The sequence below is a fragment of the Moschus berezovskii genome, chromosome 9 (assembly GCF_049115385.1).
Source record: "Moschus berezovskii isolate FMDL1 chromosome 9, NW_MosBer_1.0, whole genome shotgun sequence".
NCBI classification, from domain to species: Eukaryota; Metazoa; Chordata; class Mammalia; order Artiodactyla; family Moschidae; genus Moschus; species Moschus berezovskii.
The window spans coordinates 61,232,416-61,248,113 of record NC_142468.1 but is presented as its reverse complement, the minus strand read 5'-3'; the positions used below and the strand labels follow the sequence as shown (position 1 = coordinate 61,248,113).

The 15,698-nt window shown below is 40.0% G+C and overlaps 3 protein-coding genes across 8 annotated transcripts in view; 1 reads left to right on the top strand and 2 right to left on the bottom strand.

Annotated features, from left to right (window-relative positions):
* The window catches only part of L2HGDH (L-2-hydroxyglutarate dehydrogenase), a 53,914-nt gene extending 52,063 nt beyond the window's left edge, over nucleotides 1–1,851 (bottom strand). The window contains exon 1 of one of the 4 annotated variants that reach the window (XM_088839729.1): nucleotides 1,492–1,851. In XM_088839729.1, the coding sequence (XP_088695855.1) occupies nucleotides 1,492–1,631 (140 nt within the window). In that variant the 5' untranslated portion in view covers nucleotides 1,632–1,851. The remainder of the gene's footprint in view (nucleotides 1–1,491) is intronic. The other 3 variants (XM_088839728.1, XM_055436065.2, XM_088839731.1) reach the window with 3 other exon arrangements.
* DMAC2L (distal membrane arm assembly component 2 like) lies at nucleotides 1,769–12,803 on the top strand. Of its 2 annotated transcripts, none has more exons than XM_055436069.2 (5): nucleotides 1,769–1,866; nucleotides 7,690–7,801; nucleotides 8,945–9,153; nucleotides 9,705–9,876; nucleotides 11,660–12,803. In XM_055436069.2, exons 2-5 carry the CDS (start codon nucleotides 7,695–7,697, stop codon nucleotides 11,772–11,774), a joined length of 603 nt encoding a protein of 200 aa, XP_055292044.1. In that variant the 5' UTR covers nucleotides 1,769–1,866; nucleotides 7,690–7,694; the 3' UTR covers nucleotides 11,775–12,803. The 2 variants fall into 2 exon arrangements, with proteins under 2 accessions (XP_055292044.1, XP_055292045.1); XM_055436070.2 differs by lacking the exon at nucleotides 1,769–1,866 and adding an exon at nucleotides 7,516–7,567.
* CDKL1 (cyclin dependent kinase like 1) overlaps nucleotides 12,007–15,698 on the bottom strand; it is a 53,924-nt gene continuing 50,232 nt past the window's right edge. For both annotated transcript variants that reach the window (XM_055436067.2, XM_088839732.1), the window contains exon 10: nucleotides 12,007–15,518. In XM_055436067.2, the coding sequence (XP_055292042.1) occupies nucleotides 15,411–15,518 (108 nt within the window). In that variant the 3' untranslated portion in view covers nucleotides 12,007–15,410. The remainder of the gene's footprint in view (nucleotides 15,519–15,698) is intronic.

The window sequence follows — 15,698 nt, the reverse complement described above, 5'->3', positions numbered from 1 at the left end:
GGGTTGCCATTTCCTCCTCCAGGGGATCTTCTGGATCCAGGGATCAAAACTGTGTCTCCTCCCACTCCTGCACTGACAAGTGGATTCTTTTACTGAGCCATCTGGGAAGCTCCTAAATAACAAATGAGTATGCATAAATGAAAAGATATGCCAAGTTCATGGATGGGAAAACTCAAAATTATAAAGAAGCAATTCTCCCCCAAATCTATCTACCTAATGTAATTTCAATTTTCAAAATAATGTCTTAAGTTACTAAATGTTATATAGAATAAAGTCTGTAAGTAGTGAAGCAATTTAAAAAAACGAGTGCATGTAAAACTGATGAAAATCTGAACAAGGTCTATGGATTGTGCTAATATCATTTTCCTGGTTTTGACACTGTTATTACAGTTAGGTAAGATGTTGGAACAAATTGGGTGAAGCAGGGTACATAAGGGCTCTCTGGTCTGGGTTTTTGTGGGGTTTTTTTTTTTTTTTAATTTCCTATGGCTCTTTAATCATTTCAAAATAAAAAAAGTATAAACAAAACCTTCACTAACCTTACTTTTCTTCCCTTAAGAAAAGGTTTCCAAAAGGACAGTCTACATACCCCACGATGAATCACAAATCCTATTCCACACTATTTCCCCTCCAATCCACTAATACACAGCAGCCAGAATCAACTTTTGAAACATCAACATTTAATCACGTCTTTAAAAGTCTCCCAGCGCCCTTAGAATAAAATTCCACGTGCAGTTAAAGCAAAACCTCTGCTGTGATGTAACCCCTCTCCGGTGTCTTTTCACACCAGCCTCTGTTCCGCCAAGCTCCACTCACACTCATGTTGCCCACATGCTAGTTCCCGAAGAGCCAAGAGCTTTCCAGCTTTGAAACCTTCGCATAAACCGCTCCCCATACAGAGAGCAGGTAAAAAACAGTAATTTCATACGTGATCTCCACATTTCAAATCACAAGACGCTGAATTCTGCAGGGTTTGATTAGCAGCTGAGCTGCTTCTCATACGGGCAACTCTATGCAGCCGTGTGTGTGCCAGGAACTGACTGATTTAAGACCGGTTTCAGATGTTCCAAGTAACATCAGGAAGGCCAGCGAACAAACAGCACGTTTGATTGCTTACAGTGTGTGAGGTCCTTTTAATCCTCAAAACGACCACTTGCGCGAGAGACTGGGCTCCGATTCACAACTGAGCCTTAAAGGAGCTTAAGTAACCCGCCCAGGGTTGAATGGGAAGCGGTGGAGTCGTATTCAAAGCCAGGACTGTTCTTGACCTCTACTCGACACTGCCTTTCTTATTCTTCTACTCTCGCCCACAAGCCTACGAGTGATCCAGGCAGGTAGCTCCTGGGATCTGAGGCTGGAGCCTGGGCTTCACAGGATCCCGACCTTCTCTCTCGCCGAGGACAGCTAAGAAGAGCAGAGGCAGAGGTCCAGCACTAGGCACCTCCAAGAGAGGCAGCGCAGACGGCGGGGGGCGGGCCAGCGGGTACTCACCTGGTGCTGGCTCTGCGGCCAGCCTGGCACAACAGCCGGGATTTCCCCGACGCGGGTGTGCGCGCCGCGGAGAAGCCCCCGGGGAAAATCCCGCGGGCCCGTCCGCAGACACTGCCCAGGTAACGCAGCGCGGGTACCATCGCCTGCGCCCCTTTCCCTGCCTCAAGCTCTAGAAGCCAGCCCTTGAGCCCCGCAATGCCCGGGTCCCGGCGCCCTCTAGCCCCGCCCCCCAAGCAGAGGCCAATGAAAGGAGCGCCTTCGCCCCACGTGGGCGCAGCCGCCAGTGGCCAATGGACGCGCGCGGCGGAGGGCGAAGGGCAGGCCTGCGCCGCCGTAGACGCTGGGGACGCTAGCTTGCTCCTTCCTTTCGACGCTGTGAGTAGACGAGCTAGGCCCCGAGAGGGGCGGGACTAGTGGTGGTCGCTCTCTCCCCTTTCCCTTCTCCCGTCGCTTGGCTAACTGAAAATCTGCCCCGCCGAGTCTCGCGTCCTCGACCTACACAGCCCAGCGGACTTGGCGCCGCAGGAGAAAGTCTGGGGATGATGATGGTGAAAATTCCCGTTTGGGCAGGCCCAGAGGCCCTCCTTTCCTCCGGCTAGGCCCCGCCCCTCGACCCCGCCCCTCGACCCCGCCCCGCGTCCTTCGGGGCTCCGCCCTCTCAACCTCACCTCCTCCTAGCCCCGCCCCACGTCCCTAGCGGCTCCTTGCAGAGAACTTCTGTCTATAAACGCGTCTTCTGCAGAGCGGAGTGCTCACTAAAGGGCACTGTCCAGCCCTAACCTTCTCCAGACGGAGACTCTGTCATGGCGACGCCTGATGGTCTGCTGTTTTCTGGCCACCCATATATGTGGCTCCTGACATGTCATTCATTATTGGTCTTGTAAATACTGAGTGCATAAATGAACCAGACGGCTCGGTCTCTGCCATCATTTAGCGATCTGTTTCCTTTTTTTTTTTTTTTAATACTGGACTGACATGTAGTTCTAAATATGCTTTGCGGGCCTGGAAACAATGATTCACCTGTGCATGTCACTTCACCCCTGTTTAGCTGTAAAATGAGGGAAGTGGGCTGTGTAATTTCTGAAAGATCTGTGTTAGATTACGTGATCCTCTAGTTCTGTGCTTAACTAACACCTGTTGTCCGTGTTTGATGGAAGTTTTTTTTTTTTAATTTTTAGAGTCAGCACAGCTGAGCAAAACAAAAATAGAACGATGTAACTTTATTACTTTATTTGGATTTAGCAGATGGAGCAGTGGTAAAGAATATGCTTCCAGTGCCAATGCAGGAGGCGCAGGTTCAGTCCCTGGTCTGGAAGATCCCCTAGAGTAGGAAATGGCAACCCACTCCAGTATTTTTGCCTGGAAAATTCTGTGGACAGAGGAGCCTGGCGGCCTGCAGTCCATGGGGTGGCAGAATCAGACACCACTGATCACCCCATGGGCACTAACTTTATTGCTGGAAGGACTTACACTTGCCTGTCTGAATTTGGCTCCAGTTCTTAGTTGCGTAGCTTGGAGAAGTGGAGTCACCCCTTTCCTTCAGCCCCTCCTCTGTGAACTATGAGTGATGTAGGGTCCCCCTCATAGGACTTTTGTCCTATGATCAAGATAAGACTCATCAGATGTTTAGCACAGTAAAGTGCTCAATAAAATGATGGTTTTTATTATGTTTATATGGTTTTTATCACCTGGATAGTTATACATATTTTCTTTATTTGTGAAAATAATGTGGAATATTGCCTGCTTGTTCATCACAAATGAAAAATAAGATATGAGTCAAGTTTTTGGTTCAGTTTTTAATTTTTTATTAGAAAACTTTTTAATATTTTGAATTTTGAGTTAATTTCCATGCAATTTAAGAAACAGTAGAGATCCTGTGTACCCTTGACCCAGTCTTCTCAAATAGTAACATCTTGTAAAAGTTTGATAGAACAGCATAACCAGGAACAGCCCATGGATCTTATTCAGATAGCCTGTTTTGCATTTGTGTGTGTGTTAAGTCCTGTACAGATTTTATCACAGCTGTATAGATTCGTATTATTATTATTTTGGTCATGCAATGGGGCTTGTGGGATCTTAATTCTCTGACTATGGATGGAACCCTGACCCATGGCAGTGAAAGCATCCCAACCACTGGACCACCAGGGACCTCCCCATGTGTAGAATGTTATATCCGTCACAGGCAAGCTACAGCACAGATCCATTACCACCAAGATCCTTCCAGCAAGGCACCCTCTTCCCCATTCTGTTCTCACTTTCTAAAATTTTGACATGTCAAGAATGTTACATAAAATTATATAGTATTTGACTTTTTGGAATTGACTTTTTCACTTAGCATTATCCCATGAGATCCATCCAAACTGTTGCATGTATTGATAGTTCATTCTGTCTTATTGCCGAGAAGTATTTCATGGTATGAATGTACCACAACATGCTTAAACCATTCACCCTTTGGAGGATATCTGAGTTATTTCTAGTTTTTTTACTATTTCGAATAAAGCTGCTATGAAACTTAGTGCACAGCTTTTTGTGTGAGCCTGTTTTTGTTTCTCTAGGATAAATGCCCAAGATGACCCAATTGCTGGGTCATCTGATAAGCACACATTTAGCTTTGTAAGAAAGCGCCACACTCCTTTCCAAAGTGGCTGTACCATTTTACATTCCCACCAGCAATGTTGAGTGATCCCGTTCCTCTTCAGTGTCACCACCAGCTTTTGGTACTAGCACTGTTTTTTATTTTCACCATTGCACAGGATTGTAGTTGATTTGTTACCAGGTTGAGTATAGAATTATACAGTCTAGGATCTGTGGTCAGACTTTCATGAATCAGTCCATAGTAGTGACTTTTACTCTTCTGTGATTTTGAGCTTTGAGCTTGTACTTCCTGGTTTAGCAAAGTGAAAGAACTCAAAATACACATGTACTTTTTATAAAATTTTCTCTGCTTAGCTTCTCGTCTAGGCTTGACTGGACATTAATTTGTTTCATCTCGATTATCTCAAATCAAGAGCTCACCTTACATTCATTGACCCTGTAATGTCTTTGGCTAGAGACATTTGTTTTCCAGCCACCACACCCTCCTGAAGCTAAGAATTCATGTTCACCTTCTGTCTAGGTCAGAACCCATAAGAAGTTAGTTCAGTGAGTGTCAAGTGATACTGGCCTAGGGTGACTTTGGGGACCTTTGCTTCTAATTCCTAAGGAAGTGCTCTGTCACTCTATTTCACTAGACTCTAGATACATCAGGAATAAGAACTGGCATCAGTAATGGATGATTTCCAGTGAAGTGGGGTTATAATCTGGGGAGATAACTCCCCAATTCTGATACCACCTCACCCTTCCCTCCACACTTTCATAGCCCTCAAGAACAGGTTGGCTAGTTTAGTCTTTTTGACCCCTAAATTAGCCATCATTTTGAATAGCCCACCTAAGTAATTATGTTTAATATGTAAAAAGAGAACTTGCACTTTTTAAAAGAAACGTGTTTTTATGCAAATTGGATACCTCTCCATCTCCTATTTTGAGGCACACATTAGAGGTCTGGCCTTCTCTAAGTCACAAACTTACTGTCAACTTTTGGAAACATCTGTTAAAAACTTATGGCTCCAAGCCGTGTTATGATAGTAAGAAGAATTTTTTTAAAATAATTTGAATTCCTGAGTTATTTATCACAGCAGTAACTTAGTAATGTTTATTTTTTTTAACTTGAATTTGAGTGGTTTCTTTTAATTTGTGTGCCTGGTCACTCAGTTGTGTCTGACTCTTTGTGGCCCCGTGGACTGGCCTGCCAGGTCCTTCTGTCCATGGAATTTTCCAGGCAAGAATGCTAAAGTGGGTTGCCATGTCTTTCTCCAGGGGATTTTCCCAATCTAGGAATCAAACCCGAGTCTCCTGTGTCTCCTGCATTGCAGTTAGATTCCTTATCTGCTGAGCCTTCTGGGAAGCCCTTCTTTTAATTTATTAAAGTTAAATTTAAAAAAAAACACCAAAAAAACAAAAAGTTAAATTCACCAACTCACCACCAGAGGTCTCCTCTTTCCCTCTAGAAAGCCTTCTTAGAGGTAGCTGCTTGAATTCCTTTGAAATTCCCAGTATCAATTAACAAAGTTACAGTTGAGAATGCAATGACCTACCAGTTATTTTTTTTAGGCTTACTGAAAAATAAAAACTTAATTTTCATGTTTAAATTATTTTGAATATAATACCAAGTATTTCTAGAGATCATAAGCTGAAGTAAATTTGGTCTTTCTCTGAAGCTGAAATATAAGGTTGACTTCAGTTTTCTTACTTCTCTAATTTTTCTGCTTAATGAGTTTCTTTGTTTCTGCATGAAAATTTATCAGCCATTGAAGATTGTTAATTCCAAATATTTATTGCACTTGCATTAGGGGATGGTGCTGCGCCTGGTGTTAGGAATAATTGAAATGTGTGCTTTTTGCTCTTCCTTTTGCCCTGCATACTTTTCTTTAAATCTTTATTGCATGAATGAATAAATGGATGGAGATGGTATTTGAATAAAGTCTTGAGGTTGGGAAAGATTTCCATAGGATTCTAGGGAGGGGGCAGGGAGGACTCTAGGAGGGAACAACCTGAGGTGAATCCGGAAAGACCTGATTTGTAAATATGGTTGGCAGCCAAAGGAGTTACTGAAGTGGGCACAGATGGTGAGAGATTTAATCAAAAGCAATGAAGATCTGAGAATGTGAGAGGAAGTATTTATAGCATGGGGGCAAGTTTGTAGTAATGAAGGCGGAGTAAAGGCGGAAAAGCAGGGAAGAAGGTAGTAGATGACCCCAGGGTAGGTACTGTCCTCAGACCTCAGCTCTCATTGTTCACAGCCTCAACATTGTCCGGCATTTCCTCAGCTCTAAGCGGTTCCCTCTCAGGACTCTTTCTAGTCCTCTTCTTTTTCTTGAGTTCTAGAACCATTCAAGGACTGAGGAAAGAGCCCTTGACTAATAAGAGCGAAAGCTAGGTTCAGGTTTCAGCACTGCACTGCTAACAGTTAGCCATGAAACACTGGGCAAGTCCCTTTAAACACACACGTTTATTACTACCCTACCTTCTTCCAGGATTTTAGGGTGTCAGTGAGTTACTTAATATCAGGGCTTCAGTTTCCTCAACTCTGAATGACCCTCATTCTTGCTGCTGCTGTCTGAGTAATATTCCTGAAGCATAGTTCTGACCATGCCGGTGCTCTGTGCTGAAAGCTCCGTGACACCTAGCTACCTGCAGAAGCCAAATTCTTGGGCTGATCACAGGAGACCCTTCCCATTGTGACTGTGGACATTGTCTCCTCATGACCCCCATGTTCTGAGCCAACTGAACTATAATAAGCCTTAAACGTTCCCACCACAGCTGACCTACCTTTTCTTGGCATCTTTGTCTTTAACTCTTTTGAGGTATTTTTCAGGTTCCATAATTTATTTTAACTACCTGGTGACTTGATTTAGCTCACTCTACCCTGTATTAAGTTGTCAGCTCCTCAAAGACAATGTGTCATTTGTCTGTGTTTCCCCCCCGACCTGGCACTTTAAGTCAGGTTGAGACCCGGTTCCGAAATCACTTTCTCAACTTATGGTTATGGATTTTTACAGCTGGAAATCATCTGAGCAAATCATCTCATTTTATAAATGAGCAAACCAAGGGTCAGAGAGGTTAAGTTGCTTGTCTAGTCTTTCCCAGCTGCCCTGGCATAGTTCTTGGATTGCACTGTTCTGGGGACACTACTTACAGTCTTGTCATAGGAAGGTCTATTTCCATGATTCCTCTCCTTTTCTGGATGTAAGTGTCTTAACCTTGACACATTGCTCCTTAGATGATTTTAGTTTGTCATTTTGATACTGGAAATGTGGATTGGGACTGGAACTGGGTTTCGATAAATCTGTAGCTGCACTACCTGAATGGACACCAGGTGGCGCCACTTCAGGCGGACTCCAGTCGAAGATCGAACAAGTATAACTTAATGTCAAGGCTGGGAGGAACCATAAAGACCATCCAATTCTGCCTCTCGTTCTTTGCAGCAAAAGAAACCAAAAAAACAAACAGAAGTAACTTGCTCAGTAACTATTGAGGGGTAAGTGAGTCAGCTTTATCATCACAAGAGCATTGAGTCTGAAGTTGTGAGGTAAGTTACTCTATGTATGGATTCTGATTGCCAACTGATGATCTAATATGAATACTATTTTATGTGTCTAGAGCAAATGATGCTGTTTGGAAAAATTTCCCAGCAGCTCTGTGGTTTAAAGAAACTCCCATGGTCACGTGACTCCCGATACTTCTGGGGCTGGTTGAATGCAGTGTTTAATAAGTAAGTTACCCTTACTAAAAAAGTGAAGAAACATGGGGATTGTTTCAGCTCAATGAGTTCCCAATGGCTAATTTGGTTTTCTTATATTTCAGATGTTATTTGTATTGTGTATGCATATGATCCTAATTTTCTTTAAAAAAAAATTGAATAAAGGCCAAAAAAAGATAGGTTATGGAATATTAACTGTGACTGACTGAATTGCAGGACTTCAGTGATTCTTTTTATTCCTTCTTTCAATGCCTTTCAAGCTTTTTTAAATGATCTTTTATTATTTTTATAATCAGAAAAGCTCAGTAATGTTAGAATATTTTATTCTGTGACTTAAGCAATGTAATTAACCTTTTGAATAGTAACAAGTGAATTCAAGTTTTAAAAATGTTATGTGGTGGCATACTTATTTTGAAACTGGCAACACTAACCTCCTCATTGCTTAATACAGCATTAATACCACTAACTAGAGAAAAAGGCATGTGTAAAAATTAATAAAGATCACTTAAGCTGAAACTGCAATACTTTGGCCACCTCATGCGACGAGTTGACTCACTGGAAAAGACTCTGATGCTGGGAAGGGCTGGGGGCGGGAGGAGAAGGGGACGACCGAGAATGAGATGGCTGGATGGCATCACTGACTCTGTGGACATGAGTTTGAGTGAACTCCGGGAGTTGGTGATGGACAGGGAGGCCTGGCGTGCTGTGATTCATGGGGTCGCGGAGAGTCGGACATGACTGAGCGACTGAACTGAACTGAACTGAAGGACATTAATTTGAACAAATGTTCAAAATTATTCCCTTTTTAAATCTTTTATCATTAATAAAAATTATAACCAAGTGTTGTCATTCGTTCAATACATAGTTGCTGAGTATCTCCTGGAGTCAAGCTACTATGCTGCATACGAGTCAGTGAAGACCCATGTCTGCCTGATAGATTAAAAAAAAAAAATGCTTTGACAGTGTTCACTTGAAAACAAAAGCAAAAATGGTAGCAAGTAGAGCTACCATTGAATGTTTTCTTTACATGGGTTTATCTCCTTCTTCATCACATGAAGTGAAAAGTAGTTGCTATTCTGTATTTATGTTGGTGAACATAGCTAAGAAGCTAGTGACTATAGTAAAAACTACCTGCTTTTGTTCTCGTCTGCACAGAGTGGATCATGACCGCATCAGGGACGTTGGTCCTGACAGGGCAGCATCAGAGTGGCTGCTGCGCTGTGGGGCCCTGGTGCGCTACCATGGCCAGGAGAGGTGGCAGAAGGACTACAACCATCTCCCATCAGGCCCTCTGGACAAGTACAAGATTCAGGCGATTGATGCCACTGATTCCTGTATCATGAGCATTGGATTTGATCACATGGGTAAGTCCTCTACCATTTGTTATGGGAAATGCAGGTGGTTTGCAATGACCTTTGGTTGCAGTTGACTCACTTTTATAGTCATGCAGGTGTCCTTCTCGCCCTTTTCACTCCAATTCAGCTTGTATCTTCTTGTGTATGATATTTATTTTTACGTTACATAGAGGTTACAAGTACCCTCTCCTTTCTCTCCACACTAAGCTGTGGTTTATCGACTTAATATTTAAGGTCTTGTTTGTCAAACTACTGTCGTTGAGTCACCCTGACTAATACAGAAATAATTATATCCACACAGCCTCTGCTTGTGTGGGCATTTCATTCCTCAGTGCCTGGGCATCTGACTGTAGAATGGCCCTGTCTATCAGCACAACCCATGTAGTGAATACTTTGTGTGGTTAATAGGGTGACTAATTGTTCCAGTTTTCCTGGGATTAAGAGGTTTCCTAGGACTTAGGACTTTCAGTCCTTACACCAGAACAGTCCTGGGCAAACTAGGACAGTTGATCATCTTAATGGTAAAGCAGGTTCTTAAACTGTACTTTTTTCCCCTCCAGAAGGCCTACAGTATGTTGAAAAAATAAGACTATGCAAGTGTCACTATATTGAGGATGGTTGTTTGGAGAGACTTAGCCAACTTGAAAATTTACGAAAAAGCATGTTGGAAATGGAAATAATTTCATGTGGGAATATCACAGACAAAGGTATAATTGCTTTGCATCATTTCAGGTAGGTGGTCAGTGTCAAAATGGAAACTTGATAATCATGTTAAGGTGAATAATCAGAATTTAAAACAGTTGAGAGATGGTATCTTTTTTTAATTCTGAAAAACAGAATTTGAAAAAATGATTTAACCTTCAGCCATAACACTTTATAAAACAGTTGAAGTTATCAACTTTAATATCTTACAGTTGTGTTGCATTTCTTAGGAAGCCTCTCTTTTAAAAAGTATCAGTTACATAAAGCACCTAGCATGACCCCTGTTTCAGCTGTTGGTGCTCTCAGTAAACTTCAGCTACTATACTTCCTCCTCATCGATTAAAGTATTTCCCCCCATGTTCTGCCAATAACCTCAGCATCACAGGAAGCTTGAGAAATCTTAAACATTAGAACCAAAAGTACGAGATTGTCTGTCTCTTACATTAGTTCAGGCTTTGTGGCTTCATCTTGTAATAGAAAGTTGAGTTGTTTTAAGAACTTCCCCAGTTTCTTTTCCTTTCTAGGTTAAGATTCATATTTTTAAAATTCAATTTCATTTAAAGTAAAAGCAGAAACATAACGCAGTTCAACCATTTTTCCTGCTTCTCACCCCGTCTTGGCAATAACCACTTATCTGTTTTGTGTATGTATGAGCTTGTTTATTTATTTTTAGCTTCCACATATAGGAGATCATACAGTATTTGTCTTTCTCTATCTGACTTACTTCACTTAGCGTAATACCCTCAAGGTCCATCCGGTTTGTCGCCAATGCAGAATTTTATTCTTTTTTGTGGCTCAGTACTACATATATGCATATACCATGTTTTCTTTATCCATTGATCCATCAGTGGACTTTTAGGTTGTTTCTGTATATTGACTATTGTGAATAATGCTGCACTGAACATGGGTGTGCAGATGTCTTGTTGAGTTGGTGTTTTTGTTTTCTTCAGATAAATACTGAAATAGAGAATTGTTGAATCATATGGTAGTTTTTTAAATTTTTTGAGGAATCTTTATGCTGTTTTTCATATGACTGCCCCAATTTACAGTCCCATCAACCATGCACAGATTCCCTTTCCTCTTCATCCTTGCCAACACTTATTTCTAGTCTTTTTGATAATAGCCATTCTAACAAATGTGAGGTGCTATCTCATTGTAGTTTTGATTTGCATTTCCCTGATAATGATGTAGAGTATCTTTGCATGTACCTGTTCTCCATTTGTATGCCCTCTTTGGAAAAATGTCTGTTCAGATATTTTGCCCATTTTAAAAATTGTTCAGGTTTTTTGCTATTGAGTTGTATGAGTTTATACACTTTGGATATTAGCCCCTTATCAGATATATGACTTGCAGATATTTTCTCCTGTTCAGTAGGTTGCTTTTTCATTTTGTTAATGGTTTTCTTTGCTGTGCAGAAGCCTTTCAACTTGATGTAGTTCCACTTATTTCTGCTTTAATTGTTTTTACTTTTAGTGTCAGATTCAAAAAATCATAACTACAACTGATGTCATATTTTATATTTAACATGCAAAGGAGTTCTACACCATAATATACATATTTGGAAAAAGTCAGCAGAATTATTGACATAACCAGAACAACTAAACTTTCCAAAGTCTAGATTAGTTCCTAGCATGAATTTCATTTAAAGTAGTACTCTAAGACTACTGTTCTAAAAGTCATTTTGAATGTGTAGGATGATATGAACACACATTATGTGTAATTTATTAAAAAGCCAATAAAACAAGTTTATTTTTAATGCTATAAGAGTAAAGGTCAAATTACATTAACTTTTAAGAATTTCTTTTTTTTACAGGAACCTCAAGTATTTGTTTCTAAGTGATCTTCCTGGAGTAAAAGAAAAAGAAAAAATTGTTCAAGCCTTTAAGACATCACTGCCTTCTCTGGAGCTAAAATTAGACTTGAAGTAAAATAATATTTCAATAAGTATCTTAATTCAGTGTAGAGTGTCATTTTAAGTTGATCCTTAACAGCAACAAATATTATATAATTATCAGCAGAACTATAAGGATGTTATATCTTGACATTCTAGCAGAGTCCATCATGTAGAAAATAAACATTCAGATGTGATTCACTAAAGTTACTAAGTTGGAAGTAAGAATTTATGTACAGTAAGTCATAATAAGTGCAAATCAGATACCCTTTTAATTTTAGTATATTCTTTATTTTATAATGGTATCTATATAAATATCTCTTGATGTAGATACTTAAGTTCTTTAAAATGATTTAAATGTACAGTACAGATATTTATTAACAGTAATTTGTTTCATTTTAAAGTTATTGAAGCATGTTACTATAAATGTACAATTATGAAAAACTGAAAGCTAAATTTCAGATTCATTGATGGAGTCATTATGAAAAGTAATCAGAGGTTGCTGGAGCATTCCCATTGCTTCCCAGGATTTGCATGCATTTCTCATGATCCTACATATCTGTGCTTTTTGTAACATACATCCTTTCTCTGAATAAACAGTTTCTGGCTAATGTGTCTAGTCTGTAGGCTTAATCTGGTGTTTTATTAAAACTAGACATAAATACTTGGCTGGATTTAAACAACTTTGCTTATTCCAATAAACCAGAGGAAACAATGATGAAGACCAGCACAGCTTTACCTATTTTTGGCTTAAATTTAAAAACAGCTTAAAGAGGAAAAATTTAACATGTCAGTTAGAAACTAATTTGTATTCCCTCATATATGTTGGATAGTATTCCCCATGAGTATGAGCACAAAATTCATTTTATGTCTAGAACGCAGTGATAACGAATATCATAGATAAAATCAGATCTTTATTTATACCTGTTTGAAATGGCCCTGATTCTGTTATTGTTAGTTATATGCCAACTTGTTTGTGGATGTCTGTATGTTTCGTTTGAACATTATTCTGTTGGATATAACCTTGACTGGAGATAGTTTTAAAATAAACACTTCCTGTGATGCACCCTTATAGTAGAAATGTGAATTTTAGTTGTGTTTAGAGACTGGATTATGTAAATAGCACATGCCATAAATTATGTACTATTTACTAATATAATTGCCACTGTCATTTAAAAAATCAGAAAATGTTTGTCTCATGTGAAACAGTGGTGATTCCGTGATAAAGAAAGGATCACGGATATGGTTATGTGTAAGCATACATTTTATAGAAGTCAGAAAAAAATGACCACTTCTATCTCAGGTTTGTTTGATTACTATGTGATAAAGCAACTGATTGACCATAAGTTAGTCTGGAGATACTTTTCTATTCTGAATGGGATTCTTTAGAAATACTGGATAAATTAGGCAGTTACAGTCATCTGCCTCGTCAAGTGCATTGTTAGGGGTAAGGAAAAAAGAAAATACAAAATTTACACTATTGCAGAAGTTGGATGTCCTTCTTTGTCATTTGAATCAAAGACTGTGTAACAAGAATTAGATTATATTGTGACTGGTTATTTAGCCCACTGTCAGCTCTATGCAAGAAGCTACGTACATCAACAAGCCTCAGGCTATCATTAAATCAGCTGGGGTAGTCAAAATTATTTAATAGATGCCAGAATTTGGTAGATGACTGTGCAATAAGTGAAAACAGTCAAATGCTGTCATGAAGAAAATTAATATAGCAGTAAACTGAAGTGCTTCCACTTGGACTGCAAGGAGATCCAACCAGTCTATTCTAAAGGAGATCAATCCTGGGTGTTCATTGGAAGGACTGATGCTAAAGCTGAAACTCCAATACTCTGGCCACTTCACATGCCGAGTTGACTCACTGGAAAAGAGTCTGATGCTGGGAAGGATTGGGGGAGGGAGAAGGGGACAACAGAGAATGAGATGGCTGGATGGCATCACCGACTCAATGGACATGAGTTTGAGTGAACTCCAGGAATTGGTGATGGACAGGGAGGCCTGGCGTGCTGTGATTTATGGGGTCGCGGAGAGTCGGACATGACTGAGCGACTGAACTGAACTGAACTGAAACTGAAGTGCAGAAGAAATGTTTTGAAGATACAGTAAACAGTAAAATACATCTTCAAAAACCATGGCTGAGAACTGCTAGGAAATAGCAGCACATCAATCAAAAATGGGATTGAGCAATAAGAAACATCAGCTTCATATTGTCCTCATGTCCAGGGGACAAAGATGAAAAAGCTTTTTGAACAGAAGCAATAGGCCAAATTAAAGCTAATTATATGTCATCATTTGAAGTATTACTGTACAAAGCTAGCAGTTCTCAATAATATCACTTTGGTCTATTGTTAGCGTTTAGTTGTTGCTGCTGCTGCTGCTAAGTCACTTCAGTCGTGTCCGACTCTGTGTGACCCCATAGACTGAAGCCCACCAGGCTCCCCCGTCCCTGGGATTCTCCAGGCAAGAACACTGGAGTGGGTTGCCATTTCCTTCTCCAATGTGTGGAAGTGGAAAGTGAAAAGTGAAAGTGAAGTCGCTCAGTCGTGTCCGACCCTTAGCGACCCCACGGACTGCAGCCTACACACATATACGCGTGTGCAGTATACACATAGAGACAACATGTACATAGAGTGTAAAAAGATATTTCAAGGAAAACATCAACTTAAAGCATAATGTCTCTTATGACACAAGTGAAAGTTTATAAACAGTTTCTTCCAAAACTCAGATCACTGTATATAGTCCTGCCTGTTGCTCTGTCTCCAGGGTCTGAGGCTGAACTGGAGAGAATGGAGTACTAATTACTTTCAGGCTGGCAGGTTCAGTTCCTGCAAAGCCTGTAGATCTTGTTCTACCCCTTGGTCAACTGCCAAGCTTCATGCCATTGTTTGCCAGGGTAACTGGGTGAACAAATGTAGACAGATTATAGTCAACCCATCTTGCCTGCAAAAATGACTAAGATGCATCCTTTACTAAAGGTAAAGACCAAAGTCTATGTAAGAAGTGTCTATAAACACATCATTAAATATATAAGCAGATAAATTACAGTCCTTGTATGATAATCCGTATGATTTTAAATATTTTGAATGACTCAAATATTCAAGAAGTTTCCATATATAAAAATCAAGAACTAGAACAAGCAGGAAGTGGAATTTTAAACATTTTGCTTTTAAGAACTAAAACCCTCCTTAAATATGATGAGAAAATCTGAAGAAGCAGGAAACAGGACTCAAAGCAACAGAGATCCAAAAAATATATATATATGGGCATTCTGTAATCCATTTTCACTTGTTCTATCTGGTACAATTATAGCATAAATATATATATATATATATATATATTTTTTTTTTTTGCATCTCTTGCTAGAGGTATGGGCGAGTACAGTAGATACAGTTTATATTCTGTCCATCAGCTCAGCTACTTAGATACAATAAAAATACAAGTGAAAATCCAGAGAAGTTGTTCCTCTCTGCTCTGGACAGCATCATCTGCGTGGAAGACTGCCTCTGGAATTTTCCTTCACATCTTGCCACGTGGCCTCCCCAACTTAGTTACTTAAGTTTTCTCCTGAGGCTTTTTCCAGCGTTGTGATTGTTTTCAACCAAATGTGTGTTTTATTCAAATTGATGATCAACTCTTTTTTTATCATCAATCTCCAAGCTCTTTAAATGTTTGGAAAATGGTAGTTAAGTTTCCTGGTGTTATAGCAATATTTCTTGTTATCCAGAGCTGGAAGGATGCTGCTGCTGGTCAGCTGAGGTAGGCACTGCAACTAAAAATACAAAACAGAATTACGTTCAATACCACACACTTTTTTCATCATCCACAACACATTCAAAAAAAAGGTAAATAATTTATCAGCACAGAAATACTCTTTCTGCATAGAATCTGGGATCTGAGAGAGAACACAATGTTTACATCTGGAGCTCAGGGGCTCCAATCAAGATGGAGG